Source organism: Furipterus horrens, unplaced genomic scaffold (assembly GCF_987537825.1).
Source record: "Furipterus horrens unplaced genomic scaffold, mFurHor1.1.pri manual_scaffold_1, whole genome shotgun sequence".
Taxonomy (NCBI): domain Eukaryota; kingdom Metazoa; phylum Chordata; class Mammalia; order Chiroptera; family Furipteridae; genus Furipterus; species Furipterus horrens.
Window position 1 is genome coordinate 58,946,527 of NW_028327171.1, and position 17,256 is coordinate 58,963,782.

Consider the following 17,256-nt stretch of genomic DNA (forward strand, 5'->3'; position numbering starts at 1 on the left):
AGGAAGTTTTTTTGGGGGGGCTGAGATGCTCCATGGCTTTCCCTGGGCAGCTTTGACGCGGGGTCCTCTCCGCAAAGACTGAGCGGCAAGAAAGTGCAAGCCCGGCCGGCGGGGTCTGCTCCGCGGGCGCCAGAGCCCGCCTTGCTCGCGGCCCGCAGCCGTCCGGCTTCCCGGCGCTTGGCCAGGCGGGCTCCCCGGCGCGCGGAGCGGTTGCCTGCGGGCTAGGACTTCGCGAGGTGGGTCGACTCCTCCTCCCTCCTCTTCTTCTTCCTCCTCTTCCTCCGCCTCCCATTCCTCCTCCTCCTCATTTTCCTTTCTCGGCGGGCGAGGGTGGGGGGGGGCGGGGGAGGCCGGGGCTCGCCCGGAGCAGCCACGATGCTCCTGGACGCCGGCCCCCAGTACCCTGCAATCGGCGTGACCACCTTTGGCGCATCCCGCCACCACTCCGCGGGCGACGTGTCCGAGCGCGACGTAGGCCTGGGCATCAACCCGTTCGCCGACGGCATGGGAGCCTTCAAGCTCAATCCCAGCTCGCACGAGCTGGCCTCAGCGGGCCAGACGGCCTTCACGTCTCAGGCACCCGGCTACGCGGCGGCCGCAGCCCTTGGCCATCACCACCACCCGGGCCACGTCGGCTCCTATTCGAGCGCAGCCTTCAACTCCACGCGGGATTTTCTGTTCCGCAACCGGGGCTTTGGCGACGCGGCGGCAGCAGCCAGCGCTCAGCATAGCCTATTCGCTGCTTCGGCCGGGGGTTTCGGGGGACCACACGGCCACACGGACGCCGCGGGCCACCTCCTCTTCCCTGGCCTTCACGAGCAGGCGGCGGGCCACGCGTCGCCCAACGTGGTCAACGGGCAGATGAGGCTTGGCTTCTCGGGGGACATGTATCCGCGGCCCGAGCAGTACGGCCAGGTGACAAGCCCGCGTTCGGAGCACTATGCCGCGCCGCAGCTGCACGGCTACGGGCCTATGAACGTGAACATGGCCGCACATCACGGCGCCGGCGCCTTCTTCCGTTACATGCGCCAACCGATCAAGCAGGAGCTTATCTGCAAGTGGATCGAGCCGGAACAGCTGGCCAACCCCAAAAAGTCCTGCAACAAAACTTTCAGCACCATGCATGAGCTGGTCACACACGTCACCGTGGAGCACGTCGGCGGACCTGAGCAGAGTAACCACATTTGCTTCTGGGAGGAATGTCCACGCGAGGGCAAGCCCTTCAAAGCCAAATACAAACTGGTCAACCACATCCGTGTACACACGGGCGAGAAGCCCTTCCCCTGCCCCTTTCCAGGCTGTGGCAAGGTCTTCGCGCGTTCAGAGAACTTAAAGATCCACAAAAGGACACACACAGGTATGTAAACCTATGTCCTTGACCCCCCCCCCCCATTCATCCCAGGGATGGGACCCGAAATCCAAAAGTCAGTGGAGTAGCCGAGGAGCACAAACCTAGCCTTAGTTGGGTTTGGGAGTCGGGTTCCAGCAGGCAGCGAAAGTTACGCTGGTTTTTAGTTTAGTGCTTGAAGTTATGAAAAGGTATAAAAGGAGCGGACAGAAAGGATCCTGAAATATAGATTTTTAAAGGAGGAGTGTAAAAGGCCGAGAGAGCAAAGAGGCACACCCTGCTTTGCAGAGCCTTCGCGTGCGGGAAGCCGGGAGAGGTGGCCGGTTCCCGGCAGTGGCGACTCCAGCAGCTCAAACTGCAGACAAATCTAAATCTAAACGTTTGCTTCCGGCCAACACCCGTCTCTGTGAACCTTAGTGAAGACTTTCCCAAAGGAAGGAACTGAGGAAATTGGAGGAGGTCCGATGAAGGGGCAAATAGAAAGAAACAAAAACAGAAAGGACGGAGGAAGTGGTGAAAGCAAGTAGTTCGGACCAGAAGAGGCTTTTGGAGGATGGTCATATTTAAAGAGCCCAGTTTTAGTAGTGACTTGTTTGTGAGTAGTCCTGAGGAGTCGGGAGAGTCTGAGAAAGGCAAAGAAGTCTATTTTTGTCAATTAGATTCTCTGAGGTGGTTTTCAAAACACCGAACCCCCTGCGTTGGCCTTTAAAATAGAAACTGGTTGGGAACAGTTAACAGAAAAGTTGGCGGCGAGCTCATGGCTGTAGTCTGGGTCGGGCAGGCCATTCTGGGCCCATTGCTCCAACAACAAGGCCGGGAATCAGGTTGGCTTCCGGATTCTGCTTTTCCCGGGTGATTTCTGACAACCGCATTTGAAACGCTGGGTTTATCGCCGCAGTCAGGGAAGAATTTGCGGCCCCGAGCTCTCCACCCAGATTATGTTATAAAATATGTGTGTAAATTGTAGGGTGGGGGAAGCAAGGAGGGGGTGCAGAGAGTCAGGTAGGGGGTTGGGGGGTGGGGGTGGGGGTGGAGAAGAGCAAAACAGCAGGAGAATCAGCCCGGAATGTGAAAATTAGGAACCAAGAGCTAGGTATTGCTGCCTGAAGTCCTTTGGAAAGCCCCCTGCAGAAAAATTTGTTACTACTAAGGGATCTAAAGAAAAATCTACCAATAATAATAATAGCAGCAACAACAATAATAAAAGCATGGATCTAATTGGATTAGTAGTTAAAATAATTAAGATATTTATAAATCCACTGCATATATGTAACATTACTGAAGATCCGGGTGTTTGAGCTTGCAACCTTTTTAATTAAAAAATTTTTTCTTTTAATTTTTTACGTTAAAAAAATCCAACGGCAGGATTTGTTCTAATCAGACCTGTCTCTTTTTCGCCTTTCACGCCAGGGGAGAAGCCCTTCAAGTGCGAGTTCGAGGGCTGCGACCGACGCTTTGCCAATAGCAGCGACCGCAAGAAGCACATGCACGTGCACACGAGCGACAAGCCCTATCTTTGCAAGATGTGCGACAAGTCCTACACGCACCCCAGCTCGTTACGCAAACATATGAAGGTAATCGCCCTCTCCTGCCGCCCTCCTTGGAGCTGGGAGCCCATTCTGCTCTTTCGCCGGGTCCGGCAGCGAGTGGCAGCTGGGCGGTGTCAGGAACCAGTGGAGGCTGAAAGGCAACGGTTCCCACTCTGCTGAGTGGGGCTGAGCAGAGAAGGTGGGGGCTGGAAAGGGGGGTGGAGGAACCCTAGACCGTTATAAATGCATTATTTAATAAGAAAAGTAGAAAGGAATTGAACTGAATTTAGCCCAGATCGGGAGCTAGGGCTGAGCCAGATGGAAGACGCGGCCCGAATATGCTGCCCTTGTGTCTGGCAGTGTTGGCAGAAGAGTTGGGGTCTTGCCCATAGATCTGAGCAAGCGAAGTTCAGCGGCTGAGAGGTGGGGTGGGGGTGGGGCATCTCAAATCCAGCCCTCTCCTTCCCAGATCTGGTTTCCTTTTGTGAACCCCGGGGTCGATATACCTCCCTGGAGAACCGCCTCAACAGGGCCTAGGCGCGACAACCAAGCCCAGGTCAAGTCCCGCTGCTGGGGCCTCTGCGGAGGTAGAGGGAATGCAGGGCTCCTGGGAGAGGCAGTGCGCTGCTCACCAGTCCCTAGGCGGCCGCTGCTCGGGCTTTTTATCTCCTTAAAAACTCGACTTTATTCTCGCAGGTCCACGAATCCTCCTCCCAGGGCTCGCAGCCTTCACCGGCCGCCAGCTCTGGCTACGAGTCCTCCACGCCGCCCACCATCGTGTCTCCCTCCACAGACAACCCGACCACCAGCTCCCTGTCGCCCTCCTCATCTGCGGTCCACCACACAGCCGGCCACAGCGCGCTCTCTTCCAATTTTAATGAATGGTACGTTTAAAATCAGAAACAAAAAACGCCGATCAAAACCCTATTTAAGAGACTGAACACACACGTATGCAAAATATTACTGAAAGAACCCTGCGAATCAAAACAACTCCCCCATCCCCGCAATACTTTTTTTTTTTTTTTTGAATCTGGCAATAGACCCAGGACCGAGTAAGAGATAAAGCACCAAACCTTTAATTTCTCCCTTTTCCCTTCTTTTTTTGCTTTGGCATTGGATTGATAGCCAAGGGGCGGGGTGGGGGTCAGGGAGAAGGCGGCCGCCTGACCAAATGCCGGCAACCCGGACGGCCGGTTTCTTACCAGAATTGGAGCAGGCTCTCTGGGCGTCGGCTTTGTTTTTGTTTTGTTTTTGTTTTGCTTTGCATTCTTGTAAATACAGAATTATTAGCTTAAAAACTGTACTGTTGGATTCTGTAAATAGTTATATCTTGGTTGGTACGGGCGGGTGGGATCTTGGCGTTGTGATCTTTGCATTGGGGGGAGGGGCCGGGAGGGCGGGATTGGGGGAGGGGTGGGCGGCCAAAAGCCAACTGTTTGTACTGAATGGCAAGAATGTTCTAGTAAATGTGTACCAAAATGTGAATTACTTTGTACGATTACAGTCTCCACGTCGACCTAACAGAAAATTATTGGTATTAATGTGCTTTTTTTTTTTTTTTTTTTGTATAAAGTGCAAACATTTCGTCCCAAAGTCTAAGTACTTTAGTGCAGTAAAATGTTGTTTCACGTTCTGTCAAGAATTCGTATAGTAGGAGCCTGGATCTGCGTGTCAAAACTGTTCCATTTGTTTATGTAAAGTGATATTAAAAAAATATAAACTATAACTGTCAGTTGCTTTTGGCAAAAGATACAACCACATACTGTATATAGTTCCTAGTTTCCATATTTATCCGCATGTAAAGGGCCGGTTTATTCATGTTACAGCTATTCAATATTTATGGCTAGAAGAACTCGTTATGTACACTTTAGTTTCCAGAACTGTTTGGTAACCTTTCGTACCTTATTAAAGATTCTTAAATCTCAGTGATTGTGGTAGGAATTTCTTCTTCATTCCCCTCTCCCTGCCACCCCAGCAACCTTCTGCCTCTTCTGCTAGCTTTAGTAGTCCTTGGGAAAAACTCTCCAGTCTCCCTTGCCTTCCCTTTCTGTCATCGCAGGTTGTATAAACATGATAAATGAACGCTACCCTGCTGGCTCACCGAGAGAGTGTAATTAGTATTTATATAAAAATTTATGAAACAAATTTTAGGCCGCAATATAATTTAAATGACCTTTGCAGACGTAGAATAACAACCATAAAAATAACAGAAATAGATTGCACAGGAAACATCAATATTAATGTAGACGAATTGTCAGAAGCTCAGGGCTCACTTGGTAGTGTCGCAAATGAACTTGCAGTGAGTGTTCCGCTGCCCTAAATTAAATTCCCCAGGCTGAAACCAAGTTGCAGATTTACAATATCATATTTTAAATTGCTGTCTTCAATTAAGCCATTTATGGCTATAACTAATTTTCAGGGTGTCGATGCATGCTTTTCCAGGCTTCCCTTCTTTGTACAGAAGTAAATGTCCTTAAAACAGTTTACTTATATTTCTTTAAATGTGAGGCTAATTTAAATTAATTATTTTCTATGATATGCTATTATTACTATAATTTTGCTACTGTTACTAGTTCTTCCAAAAATACATCTAAGGAAGAGAATTATTTTATGTAACTTTATTATCTCTCTATCTCTTTTATTTATTTCTCATTTACTTAAGAAATTTGTTCCATTGGCTGGCATTGATACAGTAAATTTGTAAATGAGGAGACAATATAAAAAATCTAAATTACTTGTGCTTAATGACTGTAGCGGAACGCCTTTTCTCTAAATCAGATTGTCTTTCTTGCAGTTTAGTTTGATAGATTTGCAAGCTTTGCTGCTCCCTCGAAGTTAGCTGTGCTGGTAGAAACGAGAGCTTCTTTGTCTCTGGTTGTAGCTTGCATGATCGCCCCATTAAGCAGACAACGTAGCTGGAGATTACAAATCAGGGCTTTGGATGTGTCAGAGCAGAACTCAGAAAACTGACCTCACTGTGGACAAGGGGGAATCTGGACCTATTCCTTTAATACACTGTATGAGTTCAGGGAGTGACTCTGAGGAGAAAAACAAGTGGGGAAATCCCTCAGAAGTATAACAAGCCCTTAGGATATTTACAGCTGTTTAAAAGTGATTATTTTTAAGAGTATGCAAAACCAAAACGTTAAATTCTCTTAAAAAAATTATTTGCTGGCTTGTTCTTTCATCTCTTCCTATTTGTATTTGTCACTTTTAGTCTACAAAATTTTACTGGCTCAAGGGACTTGGTGTACTTTCTGTTGCTCATTAAAAACTGGAAATGGTGGTGTTTAACTTAAAAAAATGTTATTGTGATTATAAGAGTAAATATCTCCCTTTCATGAAAAGAGCGCCACCTTGCAAGGTTTTGCCAGATTTAAGGAAGTTGAACACCTAAGCAGGAATTGCTGCTTGTTCCAAAAATTTGTGACACCCAAAGCTGTCAGTGTAGCATTTGAAGTGACTTCAGACATTAGACCAATAATTAACAAAAATAAAGAGGAATAAAGATAGCTCATCTCTCTAGGAAAGAAAGATAAACACTTCAATTAATAATCTGTCCCTTTTCCTTTAGAGATCAGAATGTCTAGGAGCATGATATGAGTATGATATAATAATCATCATAAAAACAACACCAATAGTACTTTTGTAATCTTCTTAGTGCATTTAGGAAGATAGTAAACGAGTGCATTTTTCTAAATGCAGTTTACTTCAAATCAAAAATATGAATGTCTCATTTATGTACCCAGTGCCTTTTTAATTTTAATATTATAGTATAATGATTAAGTATCATACTATGATATATGATTTAAGTAGGCTATTTTAAAGATAAATTTTAAGGGTAAATGTGTACTTCAAAAGTACTTCATATTTTAAATATATTTTTAGACTTTGAAGACCAAATAATTTTTTTTTAAAAAGCATTTCAGAAGTACTATGTGTGTGTGTTTGTGAATAATCTCATTCACAGAAAAGGAACTTTTATAGTAGAAGCCAATATTTATGCCAACCTGCCTTATGCATTCTCTTCTGTAACACCCACCACAAAGAAAAAGTCATTAATGATGTAGGTCGCCTAAAATAATGCTTCAAACTTCAATGTAGTCTATTATTTTTGCTGGTACCTTTAATGTCTGCTTCTTGAGATGTATTCTTTATTCTTTTCTTCATGGGCTATTAGGTTCTGAAATACATGAATGTGAACAGCGAAATATATTGTTAGACCCTATTTAGCAGAAGCTGAAGATGCTGCAAATGACTGGTTTCTGTGTGTAGCTGTGGATTTTGATTCAGGCAGAAAGCTGTCTTGGTTCATATTTTGGCTGCATTGTTTTCTAGGTACTGTCAAATGATTAGAATAGCTAACAAGTTATTAAAAAGTTATATTGTGTCAACAAAAAATTCCTGAGTACAAGCAATCATATTTGAGAAATGAAGAGAAATGAGTTGTCATATGTGTGTACATTTGTAGAGTAAGCATATAAATATACAAGCACCATTTATATGGGGGCTAAGTAATTTTCAAACATTTGAGACCCTTTGTTTTCTTCTTCAAAAGCTACCCCCAGCTGCTTTAAGCATTTGCAGCTGATGATTTTGATTTTTTAAAGTCAAGCATTCAAGCTAACCTTTAAGAAGCAAACCACCTCCAAAAGAAAGATGTAACCTTTCAATCGCCCCGTATGCTTATGCTCCCCCCCCCTTTTTTTTTTGCTTTAGCTGACAATGAAAATAGCACTAACCTTCTTTGCTGATGGGCCTGGCATTTAGTTGTTTTTATTTGTTGATTGTGAAGTTTTCTCAGAACTTTTAAAGGCTGGGGACAGAGCTATACTCCTCATATCTTGCCCAGCTCTGAAACATTCTAGATATTCCTTTTTTAAGGCCAAGATGTAATTGGTGTCCTTGACTCCTTGTGTCAGTGCTGGCAGTGTTGGTACCTGAGCACACTGCCTTCCAGGAAGCAGCTTAAAGAAGGCCCAGATCTTTAAAAACATCATCAGTTTACGATAGGTTGGAAACTAACTGTATGTGGTCTGACAAACTCAAAATGAAGACACCGAGCATGCGCCTGGGATTACTTGTAAACTAGATATGAAGCTATACGGTTTTAGACATTTCCTACTTACATTTATTTTTTTCCAACTCAAAATTACAGATTTATCTTCTCTCTAGGTACTGAAATTACACATTTATCTTCTCTCTAGGTACAGAGTTCTCACTTCCTCCTAACATTAAGTATAGATCCTAAAACTATGTGTTCATATTAGGGGAAAAAAATGTTGCTTTCATAAAGATGATTACAGCTGATATTCTCTGGTATTAGAATTCTTGGAAATAGAGTGACAATGGAAAGATGTATCCCTTCCATGCTCATCAAGCAACATTATTCATGGTGTTATCTTTTTCAGCATTTTACAACCCATCTCACCCTTAGTACTATGTATCCATTTAAATTGGTTAGTTACAGAGAGAAAGACTTTATGGGGGTAACTATAAGTAATCTATTTTTTGGGACAAGAAATAATAAAAATGTTAACTTACTATACAAGATGTCACAGTTGAGCATTTTCCTCAAAGTTTATTGCAAATATAATGGCATAATACACACAAAATATGGACAATGTTTTCCATTAATCTATGCAAGGCCGGTTTGCTCCAGAGTCTCTGCCTGAGCAAGACTAAACCAGGGGCCATTTTTACCACACGTGCTGACTTCTGGCATTACTTCCTAACATTTATTTCCACTTTAGAGGGAGGAGCTAAACGAGTTTGAAGTCTCCAACTGATGCTATACTGGAGGTGAGCTTTTTGAGAATAAGAGACAGTGAAGATGCTAGAGACTTAAGGCTGTCAACAGTATTTTGGCTGCCTCGGATTGTTAGCAGAATATCTCCTTAAGTATATGCATAAAAATTCATGGGCTGTGAAGCTTACACAGTGACATTTTCACCTACAGCATACACAAGAAGCAGCTATTAAGTATGAAAATAAACATGGAAATCATATCTTTTTAAAAAACACCCCAAATTTCGAAAGCAAGCGACCTTAGCAAACATAAAATACATTTGTTTTTTTGTGTAACAGTTCTCATTAAGCTACCGAAAACATAAGGACCAAAAAAGGGTGAGAGAAGCTCACATATTGATTCCTTTAAAAAGTTTTCTGTTTATCTGGGAAAATCCTATCCTCTGGCAAAGAAAACTAAAAGTTGTGGAGGTAGATAAAATCAGGAGAAAGGGTAGGGGTGGGTGAGTCTGTAAATTAAGGGAGGTTTTTGTCCTGGAAAGTTTCTTGAAAACACATAAACTCCGGCTTTGGGTGTGGGTGTGGCAGGGGAACAGCAAGACTACCTTCCCCGTGGCACTTCCACAGAAGGCCGGGTGGTCAGCTTTTGAGAAGCCCTTTCCATCACGTCACCCTTCAGCCTGGCGGTGAGCTGTCCAGGTCCCGGCTACGCGCTGGAGCTACTGCTGGGAGGGCAGTGCGCATGCGCGTTCCGCAACCCGCGGTTCCACGCGCCGATGAATATTCATATGGAGCACCCCCGCCCACGTGGGCGACAGAGGGAACAGCTCAGAGGCTTTGGCTTGTGAAAGTCGCTGGTCCTGCTGCCAAAATAGTATAGCGGTGAAGCCGCACGTGTTTGTTTTCAAACCGCCGTGGTTTAAGTGAGTTCACAATGCTTGGCGATAGCGTAGGCTGGAACAACTTTGCGGCTCCCGCCGTCGGAATCACGAGGCCAACGGGCCCCGCGGACTCCTCTATTCCAAGGGCCGCGGACTGAGAGGTCTAAGAGCCCCAGTGGACCACGATTCACGGCAGTGAAAATTTCTCTTCTTCCTGTACCCTTCAAAGTTAGAAACGGCACTCTGGCTGTTCTCATTTCCCTTAGCTGCTTGGAGAGGACTTCCCCTCCTACTCACCTCCACCTGGACAGATCCCAAGCCCGAGGCGTGTGTAGGGGAGGGCCGGTGGCACCCTAGGGCCCACCCTCTTTATTTGCACAGATCCAGGCTTGAGTGTCCGTCCACCTGTCTTTGTTTCTCATCTATCTTTCTATCCATCCATCCATCCATTCGTCCACTTACCATCTCTCTCTCTCTCTCCTTTTACTTTCTCTCTTCCGGTTCCCTTCCCTCTCTCTAGCTGTGTCCCAGCTCTCTCTGGCTGTGTCCCAGGTTTCTCTAGGGTTTTCACTTGACCCTTCCCAAATAATACTTGTCAGCTCTCATGCTTAGGAGCCAGTATATTTCTGTCAAACTCAAACTTGCTTGTGTGGTGCAACCATGAAGACCGGTGGAGAAAGCGTCCTGGCTCAGAAACCTGGAAAGTGTAGGCTTTAGAAGAGTTCAGGTGCCAGGCTTTTGCCTTCCTCTCCTGGTGATATTTTGGGTTCCACACGTTGCAGGATATTTTGTAGCCAAGGTACTGACATTTCCAGAGTAGTGTATAACCTGTTTGGCGGAATGATCAACACGTGTAAACAAAGGGAAGAAGTAGTAGAGGGTCCCTGGGTAATTCTAGTTTTGTCTTTGGGTATTTAGTCAAAATCCTAGGGACCAGAACATCAGAAAATGGCTTTGGACAAGTTCCAGTCGCCCTCCGGATACTACTTTCAACTAAATGAGTAGACCCATTCCATGGTGCCCACCCTCTTGTCTTCCCCATTGCCAACCGAGAGGCCTTGTGTTACTGCCCAATTTGCACTGCAGTTTAACCCAGGGCCAGCTCCAACCCTGCCTCTTTCAAGGGCCAGAGCATCATTACACCTGACAGCCACCACTTGCTAAGTCTTCAACTTGGAACCAGAGGGTAAGGCAGAGAGGACTTTCGGAAACCTTCCTGCCAGAAAAAAAAAAAAAAAAAAAGCCTTTCCTCCTATACATTCTCCCAGTTTCAGAGCTCAATAACACGAGAATGGTCCCAGAAGACCCATCGTTGGGACCTGGGCTCAGGGAAGCTTGGCAGAAGCTCCTTACCCCCACTCGCTCAGACTATCCGGAAAGGGGAGGGAGCGCAAGGGTTCTCTTGTCCAGGGCGCGCAGGCCGCAGAATCCCCCCATCCACCGAGTCCCTGCCAGGAGGGCCACCCCTCGGGAAATCCCTTCCCAACTTGGGTCCTTTTGTTTTTGAATATGTTGAGGGGGGTGGGTGAGATCTAGACTCTAGGGACTCCATGCTAATGACGAAGACGTGAGTCGGAGTCGCTCCGGGGAGAAAAAAAACAAACCCAGCCTGGGTTCTTGCGTTCTTTCCCAAAAGGCCAAGGCCTCAAGAACCCTTTTCATTTGGCGAGGGGTTTGAGGAAAGGGAGGGGCGGAGGCGGAGGTGAGAGCGGGCGGGGGTCTGCGAGCTAGCCAACTTGGCCTGCAGTGTCCAAACAGGCGGTGCGGTTGCCCTCTCCCGGACCAGAGAGTGGGGACGCCCCTTCCCGGCTACCCCATACCCCCGCCTACGCCCCCGTGCCTCGGGATGGCGCCGGAGCCCGGAGGCCGGGAGGCTTTGGCTTGATGGCGGCAAAGTGGGCTCTGGAGCCTCCTCAGGCCAGGCCAAGTTCAGTCCGCAGAGGCGACAGCGGGGGTTGCAGGCCCGGGCCAAGGGAAGAAGGACCCCTAAACCAGACTGGCACTTTCCTTCTTCCCACTAGCGCCTTAGGCCGTGCTCAAATTACGCGTCTCCGGTAGGACTGATTCTCTTACCGGCCTCTTTCTGCTGCCAACCTTGCCAGAAACCTAGACCCCAGACGTGGTAAGTCTCGTTCTCTCTCCACCCCGCCCAGCAATCTTCCCAACCCACAGGGCCCGCGACTGCGTGCGCGCGCGTGGTCCGAATCACGCGCCAAGAAGTTGGGCTGATGTGGAACAGCCACGTCAATCTGGCCTGTGAGGCTGGTGTGTTTGAACACCAAGGACCCCAAGGTAGTCAGAAATGTAGCGGGGCTCCTCAGTGAGGCGGGAGCGCAGAGGGTCCAGCGTCGCTCTCCTGGATCGTCTTTGTCCCTGTGGACATCAAAGCTGCCTTTTAAGGATAAGCTTTATGTTGGTCTCTAAAGTGTGTGTGTGTGTGTGTGTGTGTGTGTGTGTGTGAGGGGCGGGGGTTGCAGCGGGGGAGGGGAATTTTCCCTGTCCCTAAGTAGTTTTTAATCCCTAAGGTCTTAAACGAAATTTACTTACTGTTTCCATTTCAGTTCTGTGAAGTTATTATTAATTATTGTTATTACTATTTTAAGTGAAGATTTCTAAGAGCCACCGCTTCTCCAGTATTCGTGCTTGTTGAGGACATTTCGACAATTACTTTGTCTACTAACTCCACTCCCTTCTCACTGAAAAATAATACACTTAATTTTTCAGTAGTTTTCTTAGGACATGTCGTTTACATGTCACTAATGTGAAGACAAAAGGAAAGAAAAACAACCCTGGCATTTCTCGTTGAAACTCTGTGCTATTATTGAAATGAGAAAGATGGATTAGGGTGAGGGGAGTGGGAGGCAGGGCGCTGGCAGAGTGCTTTTGAACCTTGCTGCCCTGTTGCACGGGGCTGACCTTTGGCTGACACGGCCACGGAGCGAGCCATTCCTTAACGAGGATTTGATACATTAGACATTCGAGCTGGGCATGTAAATCCACACTCTGAATCCAGATTTCGCTCAAATTAGTGTACTAGGAAATGATCTTTTTAAATCCTGAGGCTTAACCAAATGTCAGAAGGGCCAATCCGTACCTGAAAAGGGCAGTGAAGGACACCGGGCAAAAGGTACATTCTTAGCTCCTTAGAAAACAAACAAAATAAAACAAAAATCTTTGAGCAATTCCTGAAATTTCCAAGTTGCCACTTCGAGGCAACGTTATAAGGCTAATCATCTTGTTCTAATGAATTCTGCTGTGTTAATTCTTAAAGCTAGGCAGAGCTGTGACGGCAGTGCCACAGTATGGCAATAATCTTTCTGTAATTCAAAAAATAATAATATATATAATGTTTTCCTATTTTGTTCACTGGAGATACTGGAGTGTGATAATTTATATCAGTCAGGCAGTGAGGTACATACAGAGGGGAGCGTCACTGATACTAAAGCCAGTTCAAAGTTGACCTCTCTCGATTTAATTTGGTTCAGCTTGTCTCCAGACTTTGGAGCCCAGAAAGGGAGGGCAGGTGGGCTACAAGAACCCCGGCCTGGTGCATGGCAGCTGAACCTGCAGCTCCTTGGCTTGACATCTTAGGCTGGAGTTGGGGATTTTGCTGCAGCCAGGAGATGGAGGTCACTAGGAGGGTGCGGCGGCTCCCCAGGTTATTTGTCCACTGACTCTGGAAAGGTGTCATTTTATTTAAGTTGACATTAAAGTTCGAACTTAAAAAAAAAGAAAACAAACCACCTAGAAACTGCTTTTCTTCTTCTTCCCCGCCCCAGTGACTGAGCCTGCTAACTGCTCTCAACTGGAGAGGGGTCGAAATTCGCTTCTGCCTGGGTCTTCAGCCACACTTAGAGTGCAAGGGGGAGGACGAAGAGAAGTCACGTTCTTGGTCTGTGCCCCACAGCCCTGCCACTGCTGACTTTTTGCCGCTTCTGTCCTTTCGAGAGGATGGCATCGGTAGTGGCAGTTTTGTGCATCTGAGTGTTGGCTTGAGACACCGGGTTTTGCTGGGGCTGCTCAGGGGTTGTTTCTGAGACCCAAGTTTATTCCAGGCGAAATGTAACAGGAAACATTTTTCGGCCTCAAATATTTACTCAAGGAGACTCTGCGTACAGTACACTCTCCACTGTCTTCTACCTGGGAAGATGGAAACTTACATGAGAAGGGCACCTATTATCGTGAAAAAAAACTGAAAAATAAGAATTCTAGGAGAGAGAAAGAATTCTCTAGGAGCTTATGTTGAAAAAGAAAAAAAAAAAATCCAGACAGGACCCAGGCAGGATTTGTTTCATACCGAGTTGTGTGATCTCTGTCCCACGCACAGGCCCATCTCTGGCCAAACTGTGGTCCTTGATCCTTAAGACAGCGGTCAAGGCCCCCTTTGGAAAAATCACACCTTTCTATAATTTTGAGAAGTTCCCAGGCTTGAAAGATTTGCAAAATCTGGTCTAAAGGTGCAGAAGAGAGTGGGGAAAGAAGTAAAAGGTTGGGAAAGAAAGGAAAGAGGAACGGAGTTCATTTTCCCCAGGGGCGGATCCAGCACCCCTCCCCCATGTGGCGATCTCCAAGGACCAGTGTATGGGCGAGAAACTCCCCAGGATCACCACCTTCCAAATTGTGTCAAGTTCAGGTAGAAGCGGTGGGTCTATTTAAATTTAAGGTCCACTTTTTGGAGCCAGTGGAAACAATGCAATGTTAACTCCTATAAGAGTGGAAGGAAGAAAGCGCTTGCGGCTTGCAGACTTGCCCTGAATTTCTTTGGCTCCCTTCTCTAGAACCGCACCCTTGTCTAGCCCCGGGAACTACACTTGGGTTTGGACCTTCAGATAGTGTCGCAGGTCTGGGATGATCGACAGTCCCTCAGAGTCGAAAACGCGGCGGTTCTGAGACTGGACTTTCCAGTGGGCATGGGAGAAGACACTTTATCCCGTTCTGGGGTTTCACCCAACCATGACCCGGGCTACCTCCCCACAGCCCCCAATGTCCTGGTTCAGGCCCCCCGGGGGATGCTTGGGAGACCTGATGGAGGCAGGGAGGGGACGGCTGACGTCACGTGCTCCGAGTGGCCGAACACTAGCCCCGCCACAAGGCATATGGCGTGGGCATCATCAATTATCAGGCGCCAAATGTGGAAAGGAAAGCTCAAGCTATTCAGATTCAGATGGGAGCTGATACACACATACGTGTGTGTGTGTGTGTGTGTGTGTATATATATATATATCAGTGGGGAGAAGGAAAGAGAAGTACAAATGGAATGGGAAACAGTGATTAGGTTTCTCAAAGCAGTTACTAACTTCGCACCTTCCTGCCTCCAGTTAGCTTCCTGGGTCCACTCATTTGTAAGTCTGGGCTTCTCACTTTGTACATGATTTGGAGGATTCTTGGTGGAAGTGTCAATATTTGTTCATGTGGGATCCTCAAATCGCTACAATTTCCCTGTCGATTCAAGCTTGAGGAGCTTAATCATCTCCATCAAACAAGGGGGATGGGCATTGCTTTATAAAGCTAGATAGGTCTAGTATGATCACCTAACCCTTTCCGTTTGGTCAGATCCTAAGCCTGAGATCTGATATTGTTTTTGTTGAATACGAGGAAGGGGGAAAAACCCTGTATAAACTGATAGGACCAAAATAAATGAAAAGTGCCATTTGGTGTCAGGAACAAAACCTTTCATTTGTAACATCAAAAGTATCTTTCCTTTTTTCTTTTGTTTTAAAGGAACTATAGATATATATGGCTTAAAGTAGAATTTTAGGCATCAATAACTTTTTCAAAATCACAACAGTTCTTGGTTCTAGCTGTAATACATTTTCAAACTCCTTTTTTTGAGTATCACTGTGGAGTAAACACAGGGCACAGCAGGGTCATTGCAAGGAGAATCGTCTCTTGGGCTTTCTCTGCAAAGGGAAAGAAAAATCATGCCATATATGACAGAATTCCACAAGTAATAGTGAAGTGAATTTTCTAGAAAAAGAACAATGTGAAGTTAGAATTAAACTAAAAGCCCACCCAAATTAAAGCAATGTTTGTGTAAGTGGAAACAATAATTCTCAGATTCAAACATCTTGAATATTATCTTATTTGTTATGAACAATTTTCCTTGAAGTTACTTAATTGAATTAGCCATTTGGAAGATCCTGTGTATAAAAATAAAACTCACATGTATCACAGCATATAGTCTGTAAATAACAGCTCTCAAAAATATAAAATGTTCTTCCTACATATGAATGTAAACTGTAGTTGTCAACACTCACAAGGTAGGAATAAAGAGCCTCTTTAGTTATATCTAAAGGATTTAGAAACATCCTGATAATTTGTTTAGTGTTTCAGAGACAGAAAAACAACCAACTGAACTTTAATTTTTTCTTTTGGAACTTTTAGAGCCCTGTAGGCAGCTTTTAATTTAGAACTGTGATGGTGACCATTTTATTCTGAAGTTAGTAATTTATATTTAACCATTAATTACATGCTAAGCAGTTAACAAATATATACTGATTCCTCAGAAATGTGTAATAATTATTTTGAAAAATATGAGTAAAAATGAAGTTCATTTTTATACAAAGTATAAATATATTTATAGTATTGAAATCTTTTTGAAGGAGAATTAAAAGTTTAAAAAGTTACACTAATAAATATATAAAATTCTACAAAGATGCACCAATACAATTTTCTAGAAATTGTTTGTTAAAACTATTAGGAAAAGAGATAATTACACACAAAAAAAGGAAAAAATTCTATTTATAGTAGATAAAAACAAACAAAGGTGCAAGATCCAAAACTGTTTCTTTTTCTTTGATAATTATTATATATTTTATGGCTTATAATATCAATGCTTATTTAAAATTCCAGAAATGTGAGTTAATGACAATAAAAAAAATTGGAGTTGAGGACAAGAGTTAATCAATATTCAACAACTTTAGTGCTGTTTTTTTAATTTTATGTACTACTTTTATTATATACTATAAATCTTTACAAATGGCTCTGATATTTTTGGTACAGCAGGGTAAAATTTATGGGTCTAAGACATATTTCAGACTATGTTTATAATGCTTTGGCTGAGAAAAATCCCAGGATATTTATTCAGTTAAAAAGTTAACTAATATTATTATAGTTTCTGAATCAATAAATATTTACAGAATTAAGGCAATATTTAAATGGAGTGTCAAATTTCAAGGTCATTATGTGTGTGTATATATCTTCAAATAAGTGATTTGCACAATTTAGACAACATTCTATGGAGGTTATGTGAATTTTGGTGTTGTCTCAGTCATAATTTCATTTGCTGACCTGATAAAAGTCAGCTGATATCCTTGACTCTTAGCTTTTTCACTTGTTAGCATCAGTGCCCTTGACAAGATACTCATTGAAGTTTTATATAGTTCTCAAAGCAGTGATTTCATTTACTCTTGCCTACAGATAAAAGTCAAAACTTAATTTATAAAAAATTAATTCAGGGAAATCTGCTTAGCCGATTTGACTATAGGTGCAATTGACTAACAATTTCTATTATGAAATCTCATTTTAAAGTTTTTCATTTCTGAGAATCTTGTTTCAGAAATATGCATTCATGAAACAAGAAAGGATACAGGAAACCTATCTTTCTTGGTTTGAAAAAGAAATAAAATACATTTATGTTGTTTGTTTATGTGAATTATAAAGAATATTTTTATAAACTGGAGGCAGAAGATGCATAAGAAAGTGAAACACCATTAAATTCAGCTGTTTAAGGGCATGCACTTAGGAAGTG

At 44.5% G+C, this 17,256-nt stretch overlaps 1 protein-coding gene across 1 annotated transcript; it reads left to right on the forward strand.

The window, feature by feature from the left end:
- Positions 1–336: 336 nt before the first annotated feature.
- ZIC1 (Zic family zinc finger 1) lies at positions 337–3,906 on the forward strand. The gene is made up of 3 exons (XM_090284935.1): positions 337–1,357; positions 2,759–2,922; positions 3,574–3,906. Exons 1-3 carry the CDS (start codon positions 376–378, stop codon positions 3,769–3,771), a joined length of 1,344 nt encoding a protein of 447 aa, XP_090141061.1. The 5' UTR covers positions 337–375; the 3' UTR covers positions 3,772–3,906.
- Positions 3,907–17,256: the final 13,350 nt, after the last annotated feature.